This window comes from Neodiprion pinetum, chromosome 1, assembly GCF_021155775.2.
Source record: "Neodiprion pinetum isolate iyNeoPine1 chromosome 1, iyNeoPine1.2, whole genome shotgun sequence".
NCBI classification, from domain to species: Eukaryota; Metazoa; Arthropoda; class Insecta; order Hymenoptera; family Diprionidae; genus Neodiprion; species Neodiprion pinetum.
The window spans coordinates 5,827,449-5,841,929 of record NC_060232.1 but is presented as its reverse complement, the minus strand read 5'-3'; the positions used below and the strand labels follow the sequence as shown (position 1 = coordinate 5,841,929).

The 14,481-nt window shown below is 41.3% G+C and overlaps 1 protein-coding gene across 11 annotated transcripts in view; it reads left to right on the top strand.

Moving 5' to 3' along the window:
- LOC124222080 (serine/threonine-protein phosphatase 2B catalytic subunit 2) overlaps positions 1 to 14,481 on the top strand; it is a 116,334-nt gene that overhangs the window by 72,264 nt on the left and 29,589 nt on the right. For all 11 annotated transcript variants that reach the window (XR_011177109.1, XM_069135938.1, XM_069135957.1 and 8 more), the window contains one exon: positions 3,265 to 3,410. Coding sequence is in view for 10 of the 11 variants with exons in the window: in XM_069135938.1 (XP_068992039.1) it covers positions 3,265 to 3,410 (146 nt within the window). In the remaining variant the exon portion in view is untranslated. The remainder of the gene's footprint in view (positions 1 to 3,264; positions 3,411 to 14,481) is intronic.

The following is a 14,481-nucleotide window of genomic DNA, read 5'->3' as shown; positions in this document are numbered from 1 at the left end:
AAAAAAAGATTGAAAAATGAAAAGATAAATTTACATCAGAGATAATTCCTGCCAGTTCTATAACAACAAATAATTCGTGGCAGGGTCGTTAATTATTTAATTTTTCAACAAAGTGGCACAGCTTGAAACATTTTCAAAAACGTTGCAACGACAAGTTATCTTATAGCGGGACGATTTGGATCCATGCCCGAGATATCTAGTACAATCTACCCACGCTCCCAGTTTTCTTCACATCTAATTTATTTCGTCAAATGCAACGCGTCATTATCACATACATTACGGATACATACATCGTACGCAGCAACACAGAGTATAAAAAGTGTCACGTATTCAAATTTTACACAAACTACAAGAATTTGTATTGCACAACGATTTGTCCGTGGGATCGATCGACGCTTAACAAATATCCTCCGGATGATGTTAAAATAAAAATAACTTTGGCGTGAGAAGCAAAAAAAAAAAAAGAAAGAATTTTGCAAACCGCACGTCTTTTCAACTCTTTATATTATATAATACGAAAATTATGCTTAAAAAATATACGACGTGCGAACGCGTAAGATCGATAAATACTTACGTCTTACGTCTACCGGATTGGTTTAATTTAATTTGGCTTTCAATTTTTTCGTTCCCTGTTATTATCTCGCAAAATTTTTCCCACCGAATTGTTACGTGAAACTTGGTGACAGTCGGGGTGACAAAAATAATGTGAAGAATTAAGGGGCGGGTCGGGGGTTGGGATAATCGTAAGTATAAGGAAAGTCGGTTTACTCCTCGGATCAAATAACGATCGCAACAGCGACGTATGCAATAAACCGAGAACGCCTACATATATATATATATGCATATATATATGCATATGTGTGTGTGTGTGTACATATAATACGTACATATAAAAGAGCATAACCTGGGAAGTTTGACCCCGGGCAATATCTGTGGTACCACGCTGTTTTACGAGGACGTTATTTATCGGAGGTAACAGAAGTGGCGGGTAATTGTGAGCAGCTATACTCTATTTATACAGTATAAAAGGAAACTACAGGAGAGAATAGAGAGGAATACGCACCCTGAATTCGAAATCCGTGAAAACGATACGCCCTGAAGGTCCTGAGGTTGCGAGGTCATTTACTGCGAGAGTTCAACGGACCGGAACGAGCCTGCAAAAAAAAGCAAAGGAAGAAATAAGATATGGAAAAAAGTATAGTTAACCGAGAAGCAGTGTCGTATTATCCCGGTAATTATAAGGGCGCCGGGTTTTAGCGACGTCGTAAAACCGTGACGAACGTACCTACTCGCGATATGATTTCCCATAGAGCGCGATTATCGCCGGGATGATGAAGGGAATATCTATTTTTGGATCGGTAACTCGAGGCATCCCGAACAAAGGTGAATAAAAGTGTGTTAGGAGAAAAAAAAAAACAAAAAAAAAACGACAAAAAACCATCTGATGGGAAAACCGAAAATGGTCGCAAAATTGCACGTTCAATTTGTTCAAGTCTAATATTTCGCGCTGAATATTTTCACAAAATAAGTTCAAACGGATAACATTATATGTATAGTGTACCTGTAATATTCCTCTTACATACGGTCCAACGTCTTTCGGCAAAAATACTGAATACAGACGAGGGACGATGTTAACTGTGTCTTGGAATAATAATTTCCGTTTTGATAGGATATAATAATTTAAACAATTACAATGGTCGTACGGTTTTTTTTTATTCCTTTCCTTTATTTATTTATTTTTTTTTTTTCTCTAATTTAATCATTTTCACCCTGCGCTGAAAGTCGCGGAACTGCGAATCGCGTCGAGAGCGGAGTAATTAAAAATTGTTTTATTTTTCCAATTCTTGTACGAATCTATTATCGGATGCCCTGCAGTGTAACTTCGAGGCAAGCCTATATTTTTGCGGATAGTTATTATTTAATGTTTTTGAAAGGAGGGCCGTTATTTTTGTCATCTTTTTTTGCATTTATCGTCCAACCGTTCACAAATGGGATTCGGATTTTGAATAGAATAAAAAATGAACGAAAAAAAAAGAAACAAACAAACAATCGTTTACTTGTTTAAATTATAATCCGCATATACATATCATAACATGCGGTAGAGGCGAGCTGATCGATATGGCGAAAAAAAATCGTGTGTCTCTCGACATCTGTAATACAACAGAAGCTGATATCGTATAAAATCACGGAACAACGTAAACGAGCTGTAAATAATTTCAAAATTAGTAGAAATTATTTATACAAAACATTTCATTCAAAAACATTTCAAACTCGGTCACAAATTCAAGGATACCTCCAAGACTTGTCTGACAGGATTTTCGGATCGCCGGACACTCTGCAATTTAATCGCGTTCGTTTTTTAAACTCGTCACTCCGGCGACACAGCAACGCTTGTTAGCCACAGGCAGTGTAACGCGATAAATAACCGCGTGGATCAATTTGTCTTTGTGACGAAAAGGCTTTTCCCCATACGACGGAGCCCCGTTTTCCCGGCGGCAACGAACTGTGTTCACTTTATTGATAAGAAATCCGTCTTTCTGCGTCACTTTGATCAATCCCTCCCCCTCACCCCTCGACACGAGAGATATCGCCCCTCGATTCGCATACACGTCTTATGTCTTTGAGGCGGCGTCTCGCATCGATCAGAGCCCACGGCGACTTTCTTACTCTCTATCTCTCTCTCTCTCTCTCTCTCTCTCTCTCTCTCTCTCTCTCTCTCTCTCTCTCTCTCTCTCTCTCTCTCTCTCTCCTCCTATTTATCTTTCACTTTCTAGCATCTATACCTGCCGTGTAAGCCTCTTACGATCCTGAAATATCGTCAAACTTCTTGCAATATCTGTATTTCGAGTAATCCGTGCCTCGATCGCTGAATGCACGATCAAATTCACGTAATTACGTTACGTTTCTACAAGCCTCGCTTTTTTTTTCACCCTACCTCTACCCATTTTCATCGTCGGCGTCATAAACGCGCAGGAAACATAAACCGCAATTTATCGTATTCGAATGGAATGAACAAATTAAAAGAATAAAAGTAGGATCATGTTCTTCTCCGTGCCTAAATTGTGGGGAGAAAGTTATGCCGTGATAATATATACCTGTATAAATGTTCGTTGTATAAATTGGCACGGGTGTAAAGCGTTTAAGGGAGGGAGGATATAAAAAAATTATGAAAATACCACGAGTTCACGTAGACGTGTACACAGGTTTATCAAATTCATGCGATTTAATTATCTTTCCTTTACTCTTCCCCCTCTGCTTTTCCAGGTAAAATAAAATACTCGGAAAGAGTATACGACGCGTGTATGGATGCGTTCGATTGTCTACCATTGGCGGCGCTAATGAATCAACAGTTTCTCTGCGTCCACGGAGGTCTGTCACCGGAAATTCACAATCTAGAAGACATACGCAAAGTAAGTAAGATCTCGTGTTATTATACTATTATTTAACAGAGAAACAAAAAAAAAAAAAAAGAAAGACAAAAAAAAAAAATAGAAAGAAAAGAATTAAACAACAATGGAAGACTCGCCGAACCGTAATTTAAATTCAACTATCAAATCAATCCGGCATAGGTGCGCCGGTATAAAATTGGGGGATGCTAATTGATCTGTCCGCAGGCGTCGAAAACAGGGTTTCAATCAAATCCGCTGCACGAGAGGGATCGGAATTCGTCGATGGTCCTCCCCGTTCGTCGTACACGTTGTTGCTCTATTCTATTTTATCGTTAATGTAATTCGTTTCTTTTTCGTCGACACCTTCTCCCCGCTTGATCGAGAAAATCCTTACGGCGTAGAATTAACAGGATGCAATTAGCGATGCGGGGGTGATGAGGTGTGCGCGTCTATCGATCGGTGAGAAGAGCCGCGTTTCTTTACGGACACGAGGTATATCAGCCACCCTGCGCTACGTCAACCCCTCGACCACCACGATCCCGAGGTTGTCCGCCAAGTTTCTCTCCGCTCGAACGAAACTTCCCTAGTTTCCCGGATGCCGGGAGAGGAGTGGACGAACAAATTACGTTCCTCGGGACTCGACTTGCAACGCGGCTTCGCCGAGACGACAAATAAAACTTTTTAGGTACCTGCCTGCCTGCGATCCACCTGCCCGAACGACGGAGGCGAAAACTTCAACAGAAATTGGCCGAATTGCCTGTAACTATTCATTGCGTTTGCCTGCCAATTTTTCTTTCTTTCATTTTCTTTTCGGTTTTTTTTCCCCTTGAAAACGCTTGAGACGAAAAGTGGTCAACCTCTTTTTATCGGTCGATCTTGATATAAAATGAAAATAATATCGTATACATCGTAAGGTGATAAAACAGACGATCCCTGTAAGGATTTAGATTTGAATCGGCTTAAAAATGTGGAAAGATTAAGAATTATACCGGCATAAACGGTATTGGGTTTTTCAAAACGCCAACATCTTAGTTTAGAGAATTTTCAAATGTCCAAAGTCGAAATGCAGAAGTGAAAAAACGAAATGTACCTACAGGCAATCTAAAATTCTTATTCACTCAAGATCGTACACATTGATTTTTCTACATTTTTACTTTTTTCGTACTTGGGACTTTCTACTTTAATTATAAATCTTACCAAACAGACTTGCGTGCGTTTGAAAATTCTACATTTCGATCATTCTCTATTATCTGATCCTTCCATATTTTTAATCCCTTCCACTCGTTGATTCAATTGCTGTACGTTGAACTGACAATTGAACATTTTGCTTAAATCACAATAACAACAACAACAATCATAATTAATGCAAACGGATGAATAAAAACTCGATATTACGAAACTGCCAGAGTATTGGTGAAAGAAATTAGTACACAAGGTGGACATAATATGTACAGAGTAAAATGAAATTACATGATCGGATTTGAATATATATCGAAAAATTAAGGAATAACGGTGAAATTGAAAGCGCTTTGACTCGAAGAGTCCTGAGAAAACGAAGGAAATGAAGAAAACTCTGAAACCCGAGCCCTTCAAAATGCCGCTCTCTGCTGCCGATTAGGCAATGATTTCAAGAGGCTTACACTCACTCACTCACTCACTCACTCACTCTCACCCTCTCTCTCTCTCCTTCTCTCTCCTCCCGCCTCCCGCCTGAGTACTCGTCGAAACTCTCGGCACTTTTGACTTCGGTTTCGGATATTGTTTCGGTCGAAGGAGGCGGCAGGGGCGGACAAGAGTGGCCTGCAGAGGCGCGGGTGTAGATAGAACGTGGCGGGCCCGGCGTGCTGCCACCACCTGCTGTATTGATCCACCATCTACGCCTCAGCCTCAGCCTCAGCCTCTGGCTCTGGCTCTGGCTCTGGCTCTACCTATGTCTTTGGCTCCGGCTATGGCTACGGCTATGGCTCACGCCACGCATACGTACCTCATGTTAAATTCACACACGAACGCCCGATTTCATTCCAGCCCCTCTCCTCCGGGTGAACCCATTCCCAGAATAACTCCCTCAAGCTCCTCGCGCTTACTGCAGTTTTTTGCGAACCGCGTTTTCCCTTTTCTTCATTTCCACCTATTCCTCTACTCGTTGCAACGACTCGATAATTGTTCAGATTACATAACGCTAACTCTCAAAGTTCAACGCCCGCACTTCGATCGAAGAAATTCTTTTATTCCAACATCTGTGGGTTTGAATTTTTTCCCTACCTAATTGTAAATTCTACTAGGTCACTTTTTCCCCCGTGATAATATTATACACGGCACGTCGCGATTAGTAAGTCCGAAACTTGTTTTACTCCGATCAGCGATCCACGTGCCCAGGTGGCGATTCTCATGCTTCCGATTACGGAAAGAACTCGGGATTATCTGTTCAGCAAACCGGTGACAACTTTAACGCGATGAAGTTGCAGCGTGATACAATTGCGGTATCGCAATGTAGTGAAAATGAAAGAAGGTGAGGAAAAAAGGAAAGAAAGAAAAAAAAGAGTAAATCGCTCAGCGGTAGCCGGCAATTCTCTCGACGGCCGCATGTAAATAAGACGCGTGTGCAAATACGCCACGGCATTCGAATATTTCCCCTGCGCGTTTCATCCGCCCCTTCGTATTTCCCGTATCTCTTCTCGCGGAAATAAGCGAATCGGGTTAACAGCGCCTCTTCAAGCACGGTGAAGAAAGTCTCGCGAGAAATATCCCTTAGAATCCGTAGTCCCCTTTGTGCCTGTATCATACCTACATACGTTAGGGTGCTCGTTAATTTCCAAGGTATACTTCCCACCCCTGAAATCGATAGATAATGACGAAAAAACAGTGTATGATTTCAGTTTCAGATTTTTAGCTTGGTTGAAAAATGTGCCGAAGTCAATTTCAAGTTGAAAAATAAAAAGTTTCACCCTTTTCGAGTAAAATAAATTAAAAACTATCGTTTAATGCTTTTTATTTGGTTATACGACGGTGGCAGATTTTTTCCCTATTTTCGGGCCAAATAAAACGAATGAAGCAATAGCTTTTAATTTTTTTATTCGAAAAATGATGTTGAATCAATAATGAAAAAGTCGTCAAACACACTTCGTCAACATCGTCTGGTGATTTAATATTACGACTGTGGGTTTACTTTGCGGCTTAAATTGATATTTTGATTGATGTGAGCGGCAGAAGAAATATTTGGCTCACTTGGTAAATTTCAAAAATTGTAAAAAACCGAAAAATCTAATAGGGAGGATCTTCGACGTGACGTGGAACGCTCATCTTTTCACAAAATCTTTCTTTCAACCCGAACAAACTTTTTAGGGAGTGCCGTTGGTGAAAAATGGCAAATTGCTATTTTCTAAAACACCCTAATTATGCACACGTACACATCTAGTTACGTGCAAAGGTACAAGCGTTGCGTCGTTTATCTTTTTCGCTACAGGTGCGACTTTCCTCGATCGATAATGGCAAGATCTCGTTAACGAAGAAAAATCTCCGAAGGGTCGCGTCTCAGGCGGGTGTACATAAATAATATATAATAAATGAATCAAATTATCGTTCATTGCTGAATTCGCTGCGCAGCAGCCTCGCGGTAAACAAATGCTTAAACGTAACGTACGACGGGCATTGGAAACGTGACCAAGACGTAACGTTAATCGTTTTCTTAAAATATCCCCGAGAGTCGCTTATAAATCGCAGCTGTATGCAAGCATATGAACGCTATAAATAACTGATATCGGTGAAATAAAGACGACAAGATATTCTTGCGCATCAACGATGCTTGCAATTAGATTCGCTTATCACGCGTCATGCATCGATGCTGAGATTAGATTTTCATTAGATTACAGTCTGGGAATAGAATCGATTCACGTGCATATCGTGTGTCAAGATTTTCTTCGTACTTGCGATTCCCTGTTACTCTGTAGTTCTTTTTTCTCCTGTTTCATTCGTTTAAAAGTTCGTCGTCGTGCGATGTTTCGTTTACACGTAATACCGAACCCTCAAGTTCGATATTTTATTATCTCCAAAATCGGTTAATTGTCCCTGGGATTAGTTTATTCATTTCCATTCTCCGCTCTACTGTTTTTGTTCTACCTTTTTTTTTTCTTTTTTTTTTCCGGTTAACTCTGTTTAAATTCCACTCATCTGTACAAGCTCGCCAAAATTCAATAACCTTACGCAACCCGCATCTGGATATAATCCATCCTGCAGGAAGGAATAATGTGACATCGGTATAAGCTAATATTTTTCAATCGCATCACGGCTTCGTTACCACTAATAAAAATCATTATCTAGATAAATGGAGCGACGCAGGCACAAGCTCTGAACTTCGTTTTTGCCTCTTTTTATTTCTTTCCCTCTCCTGTCGTCACGTTTCTGCAATAAATTTTCCTTGTACAGTAGTGTTCGTTGGTAGGTTTCCAGTGCGTGACTACGTTTTGGAAATCAAAACTAGACACGGTTTCCTTTCTAATCAAATTTTACGCGCCAATGACTAGCGACGCGAGTGACAAAGGGAGAAACAAACGATACGTTGATCAATAGACACGTCAAATTTCTATACAAAAAAAATCTCGTTTCGGTGTTGATTCCAAAAAAATAATGATTCACTGGGGACCTATTAATCAATATTACTGTACCTCTCCAAAAAAAAAAAAGACAGTTTGATAAAAGGCCTGGACGCTGACTGTCCGTCCTTGATTACAAACGAGTACGTTTTAGGGAATCAATAAGCGACGTTATGAATAGTTTACAACCGTCCGGTTGAACGAATAACCGAACTGTAAGAGCTGGCGACTGATTCCGTGAAAAGCTCTCGCTGTTCCTACGCTCTCTTTATTTTTATTCATACAAATGTATATTTCGATTTAAATTTATTGTCGCCGTGATATTTTCACACGTTTTGCAACCGGCTCGCAGAGTTTATTGGGAAAACGGAAGATTACACCTCCGTGTAACTAAGATCGGACTATACGACGTATTATATATATATATGGCAAGCTCTTTTACAACCGTCGCTGCTGTTGCTGCTGCACATCGGACTTACGGTTGATTGTACGTAAAGAGTAAGTGCTGACAACAGCGTCGATAAAACGACCTTATATAATGTTGTCACTCGTATTGATCCGCGTAATGAAATAAGTCAGCTTTTCACCTGCCTTTAAGCTTCGCAAGTACGAGGATGGCGCTACTTTGTCTCATTCTACAATCCGCGAAAAGATGTCATTCATGTTTTCAAGTGTTACGAGAAAATCGAAATAAAAATTCGTACCGTGTTTCTGTTCAAAAATCTTTTTTCCGTTTTAAATTTTTTCTTTCTTAATTTTGTCACCGTGAAACATTGTCGTCGCATTTTCTATAATCTACCAAAAGGTTGAAATAAAAAAAAAAAAAAAAAAAAAAAATTCACTCGTTACCTTCTACTCCGTTCCAAAGACGCGAATTACTTGGTTATACAACGAGATGTTTACACGGGAAAAAATATACCTACTAGGTAGGTACAGCTTGGTGTTCGGAGATCGGTATACCGATCGGCTTTGAGAAAAAGAGAAAGGAAGAAAAAATATATATATATATATATATATACATATATAAAAAAATACCTTCTCCCATCAAAGCGATATGGCCTGCGAATTATACATAGAGGCGAATCTACGATGATCTATGATGTACCACCGTGCAGGTCGCGGCTCTGAGTATAAACTTGGGCTGTTATACACAGGCAGGCGCGTGTTTCACTTGCGGCTAATGCTAATGTATTATTCCGCCGATGTATGCGCGAGTCGGGGTCTGGCTCGAGCAGCCGAGTGACATGAATACAAACGCGCTAGTCGGACGGACAAGATAACTCGAAAGAGATGAAGCGCGAGGAAGAAATCCACCGACTTTTGGGCGTCGGCCTAACTCTAGCCGCAACATTGTTAACGCAAAATTCTTCAAAAATAATTACACGACATGACGGATAATTAATCGTGCATATACGTACCGACACAATTCTATAGGTATGTACGTGAAACCGAACCTTTTCTAGATGAATATTTTTTTTTTGTTTCAATGAATTACTTTAAACAGGGAACTGCTGCGGTTTATTTACGATTATCACATTTAACGGTGATGCGCTGAGAGAAGGAATTTGTTTTTTTTTTAAATTGAATAAATTCGGTCGGTTTGAATACAGTAACGAGTACAAGTAGGCCTGTATTCATGATTTGTTCTCACCTATTTTGCCAATTAACACTGTTACATACAATGTGAGATTGTGAAATTTCGACAGAAACATTACTCCAGGTGTAACGTATAATTGCAGTCGAAATTTAATGAGCAGTTATCACATCGTATAAATGTATAATTGTCTCAATGAACGTGCACCTGCTAATACGGTAGATACATAATAACTTGCTTTCTCGAACGCGAGAGTTACAAATTGCATCTGTACCTCCGCAGCGGGAGAATTGCGTAATTCCGCGACGTGCAACGTACGATGACTTGTCGGGAGTGTAGAATAAGGATGGAAGGAAGGTAAAGGGGCGCCAATAATACAGTCTAATTAGTTTCAAAGAGAGAACACGAACTCACTCGAAGTACAATTAGCGAGGGTGTAGCTAACGCTGTGTTCGTCCGGCTTTAATACCTTTCATCCTATTACTTTACGTGCGCGATGAAAATTTTTTCCCCCAAATCGGAAAATAATAATAATAATAATAACAACAACAACAACAACAACAACAACAACAACAACAACAACAATAGTACACCCTCGGGTAGAGAATTGACTGTGCATCGACAAATCATACCTGATCAACTTAATGTTTAAGTTATTCTTGGAGGAAAAATATTCTCTGATAAAATAAACATTGACTGGATTTGTAACAAAATTGTACCGGAGAAAGTTTTGATTCCAATGCAATGAAATTTTACCTCAGGATAAGTTTGTCAAATACCTTACGTATTTATATATATATATACATACCTGTATACGTACTATATACATGGGGTTTATTTGTTTGAAAGAAAACAATCGCGGATGTACATTTCTGAAAAATAAAAAAAATAAATAAAAAACTCCCCGGACTTCATCCGACCAATCTGCGTAGCCGGATAATTTTATTTTCTGGATAAATTCGCATGTGTGTGTATGCGTATGTCTTTTTTTTTTTGTCTTTTTTTATACTTTTCTGCAAAACACGGAACGCAATCGTTTCGCGGGCGGGCAGCTGGGCGAAATGTGCGGTAGAAAACGGAGTCGGCATAACTTTCGAGGATCTTGAATTTTTCATCGGTAATAAAGGTTCGAAGGAAATCGTGCGGCACGTACCGCATAACTCACAATCAAGGGGTAGAAGAAGAAAAAAGATGAAAAAAAAAAAAAAAAACGTAAAAAGCAAAAATATACCGACCCCCGTCTTTCACCCCGTAACACGTCACGTGCCGTGAATCGAGGAGCGAACCTTGTACTTCAAATTCACATCTTTCCGCCTGCAGCAGCTCCGCGGAAATTCTAAACAAACAGTTTCGATACCCCCAGTATATATATATGATGTATACATAGGTATATGCCAAAGTGCGAAATGAGGGGAACCGCAGTATCCGCATTTCCCAACGCGCAAACGACACAGGAGAAAAAGGAAAGGAAAAAAGTTAAAAATTGACCGAGTTTAATGACATACCGCGGGCAAATATTTTTTCCAAAAGTATCCGTCACCGTGTGGTGTGGTGCCGTGCTGTTCGTTATTACGCAATATAATAATGTACGTGTAATTCAATTTCGTGCAGTAGGCGAGTTCTGGCCGTGAAAATTTGAGAAAGGTACGTAACGTCGTTCACGCGGGATGAAACGTATTACTGCCTCAAAGGGAGGCCCTCGCTTCATCCCTCGTCTTGCACGATTATCCGAATCCCTCCGGCTATGCAGGGACCTTGAGAAATACAATTATTCCGTTTCTCTTGCGATCTCCTTTTCCCTTCTCCCTTTACATTTCCATTTCCTTCTCTATCTATCTCGCCCTTTGCCTATCTCTCCTCGTCCCCGCCACCCTCCTCCACCCTTGTCCTCCTTCCGCTGCCTGATTTCTTACGGCTTCAACCGGCGTTGCCTTGCCCCCTCCTCAACCCATGCTTACCCCCCTAATCCCCAGGTTCTAGCCCGTCTAAATAACGCTTGGGTTTAACCGAGAGACTAAAGTTGATGACTTTTGGTCCCAAGGTGCTTTTGTCGGAGGATCAAGGGAAGAGGTTCGGAGACTCTCTGCAGGATCTCTGACGCGTATCATCAAGTCTTGTAAGGATCGCAGTCTATAATTTACGTTCCTCCGTCGGTAAAACTTTTGCGATCGGTTGAATTGGATATTTCTTATAGATTCCATAAAAGCGCGGGAAGGAATTTGCGGGGAATGATTGGCGAGTCGAAAAATCCAAACTGGCGACCGGTGTTCGCCGATTTGCATTGGTACGTAAAACTTCGGACCGAATGTTCGATCGTTCGCGAAATAATACAAAACTCGAAATTATACGCGTTTTCAACGTTAAACCGAATAAAGCTGATCAAACTGCGCGACATAATTTATTAAAATAATGGAACCGACAATTTTTTTTTTTTCCGGACGATTCGGCAACAAAATCTTGCCCGTTCAAAAATCGAACTTCTTCGATACCCGAGAGAACCGAGCGATGAAGAATTCACTAAGTCTTTACAGAACACGCTAATTACGGCAAGTATTAGACGTATAATAATGCCTGTGACGCGACGTACCTTTGAAGTAGCGATTGCTTTGTCGGTAAGAGGGCGGCGACGAACTTCCGGTCATTTGACAGCCCTGCTTAACGCACCTTTATTCGAAACACTTGAGGATAAATACCCGCGGTCCTCTCGACCCTGCACTAAGTACTCGAGTAATCAGACTCGGATTCTACCGCTGAGTACAGGACCTGCCGCACTCGCGGTTTAAACTCGCGAGAAATTGTCGCGACTCGCGGGTTTCGAATCTCGATGCACACTGCTCAGAAATTGATCCGATGCTACTTGAGAGGAAAAAATTGACGGTGATAATCGACGCCGCTCTCATACATAATATGTAGATTAGAACAAAGATAAACTGCTGGTGAGGAATTTTTTTCGGTGATAAACGAAGATGCGATTTTTGTGAAATACATACGATTCGCGTTACATCACGTATAGGTATACACAGATAATTCTACGAACCGTTTCATCCACCTCTGTTTTACACGGAAGCCCGAAACGTTTCGTTTTGCGATGACGGTATATTATCGGTGAATCGACGTGGGGGCAATGAAAATTAACCGCGAGTGCAAAAGAGTTTCTGAGATACGAATCGAAAGCGTGTTTGGAAAAAAAAAAAAAATGAACGAATGAACATTAAACCACGTTTCGATGGAATGACCGTGATGCCGAGAGAGACGGATAATGCGGCGAAGGAAATTGAAAATTGTATTAAGCGTGCGGTGAGCTTGTCAGGCGCTTGATCATGAAATACCTCGACCACGTTCAGTTTAACGCATTATTCTGCCAGCTGAAGCGTTCGGATAGAATGAACAAAGCGATGGGAATACAGGTCGGAATTCTGTTCGGTACGTTATGCGTTATATACACATTCGTTCCATCGTATCCACCTTCGGAATGCAGGCGAATCGTCGAACGTTTTGTACTCTCATGACGAGCTGAACGTAAAATACGTACTACGTATTATCATAAAATGCCTGTGAAAAACGACATCAAAGTCCGTTGACTCGAGTTCGCGTTGTACTCGATTCGAGAGAATTTTTCAAGCCACCGTTTTCCTTTGCCTCGAACGAAATGTCTATAAAGTTGAAAACGCCTCGGGTGACTCGGGCACATTCCGAGTAACCTTTGTCCGTGAACATCGAAACCTTGTACCGAATTCTTCTCAATTATCCGATACGACCGGTACAGTGTCTGAAAAATATCTTCTTCAAAGATGGCCCATCGTGATAACAAGCCGCGTAGAGAGTCTTAAAGTCGTTTAAATCGGCCCCGAAACGAAAGTGCAAAACGCGTTAAGAAGTGAATGGATATAGACGAACGGCGCGAGTTCCGACTCGGCGATATCGCAAACTTGGTGGCGTCAACCTCCGTTGAACGAAGTCGAAAGCATCGTCTTATTCTCAAAAGGTAACATTCCATTAGGGAAATGAGCCGGCAGGTGCCACGACATTAAATTACGTTCACTGTAAGGCGGGCAGGCAAGAGACTTTCTGGCGTTCATGCTTAAAAAGCTTCGCGTTCCCCGCCGGTTGTTACCCACAAAAGTTTGCACCAACGGCACACAAAGTTACCTTCAATATACCGTGCGTACGGATACCTGTACCCAGACGGAAACGCCTGTAACCGAAGCTCCTAAAACGGCAAAGAGGCCTACTGCGATTAAGGCGAACCAGCGAGGCCTGATAAACTGGTTGGATGGCCGGAGGATACGGGGTTGGTAGATATAACCTGTATCGTAGGTACAGAGCGTTCAGTTTTCGAGGAAAATCTGGCGTACGCGTTCTACCTCGAGTAAGACTCGTTACGTGATACTTTGTTCAGACCGAGATTCTGGATCGTTGCGAATTCGATATTGACGGTGAAATTTTTTCAAAATAGACGACGGCTACTGCAGAGGGAGCTACGCGATTGCCGATGAAAATCGCGAAGGAGAAAAAGGAGAAGCGTAAGGGTGGTGTGGGATTGAGAGGGATAAAAAACGTGTGCAACGGTCAGCCAGGGAGAGTAAGGGCTAATTGAAGGTTAAGAGTAACGAGAGAAAGTCAAGAGGTTAGTTGGATTAAACCGGGATACCTGCTTTCTTCTTACTGTCGTACATCCCGGTTGTTTTACGCCCGTGTAAAAAGAAGTAGAGGGTATAAGGGGGTCAGGGAGAGAAGGGCTCTTGACAACGGTAGTAAAATGGTAAAACCGTCACCTCGAGAATCCTGAGAGGTGTGCAATAAACCAAAGAGTCCTGAGAGCCTTGTAGGGTGGAAATACACGTCTCTCGGGATGAAATGGCGCTTCGAATATCACTGTGTTCCACACACCTTAAGGATGTGCCGGGCA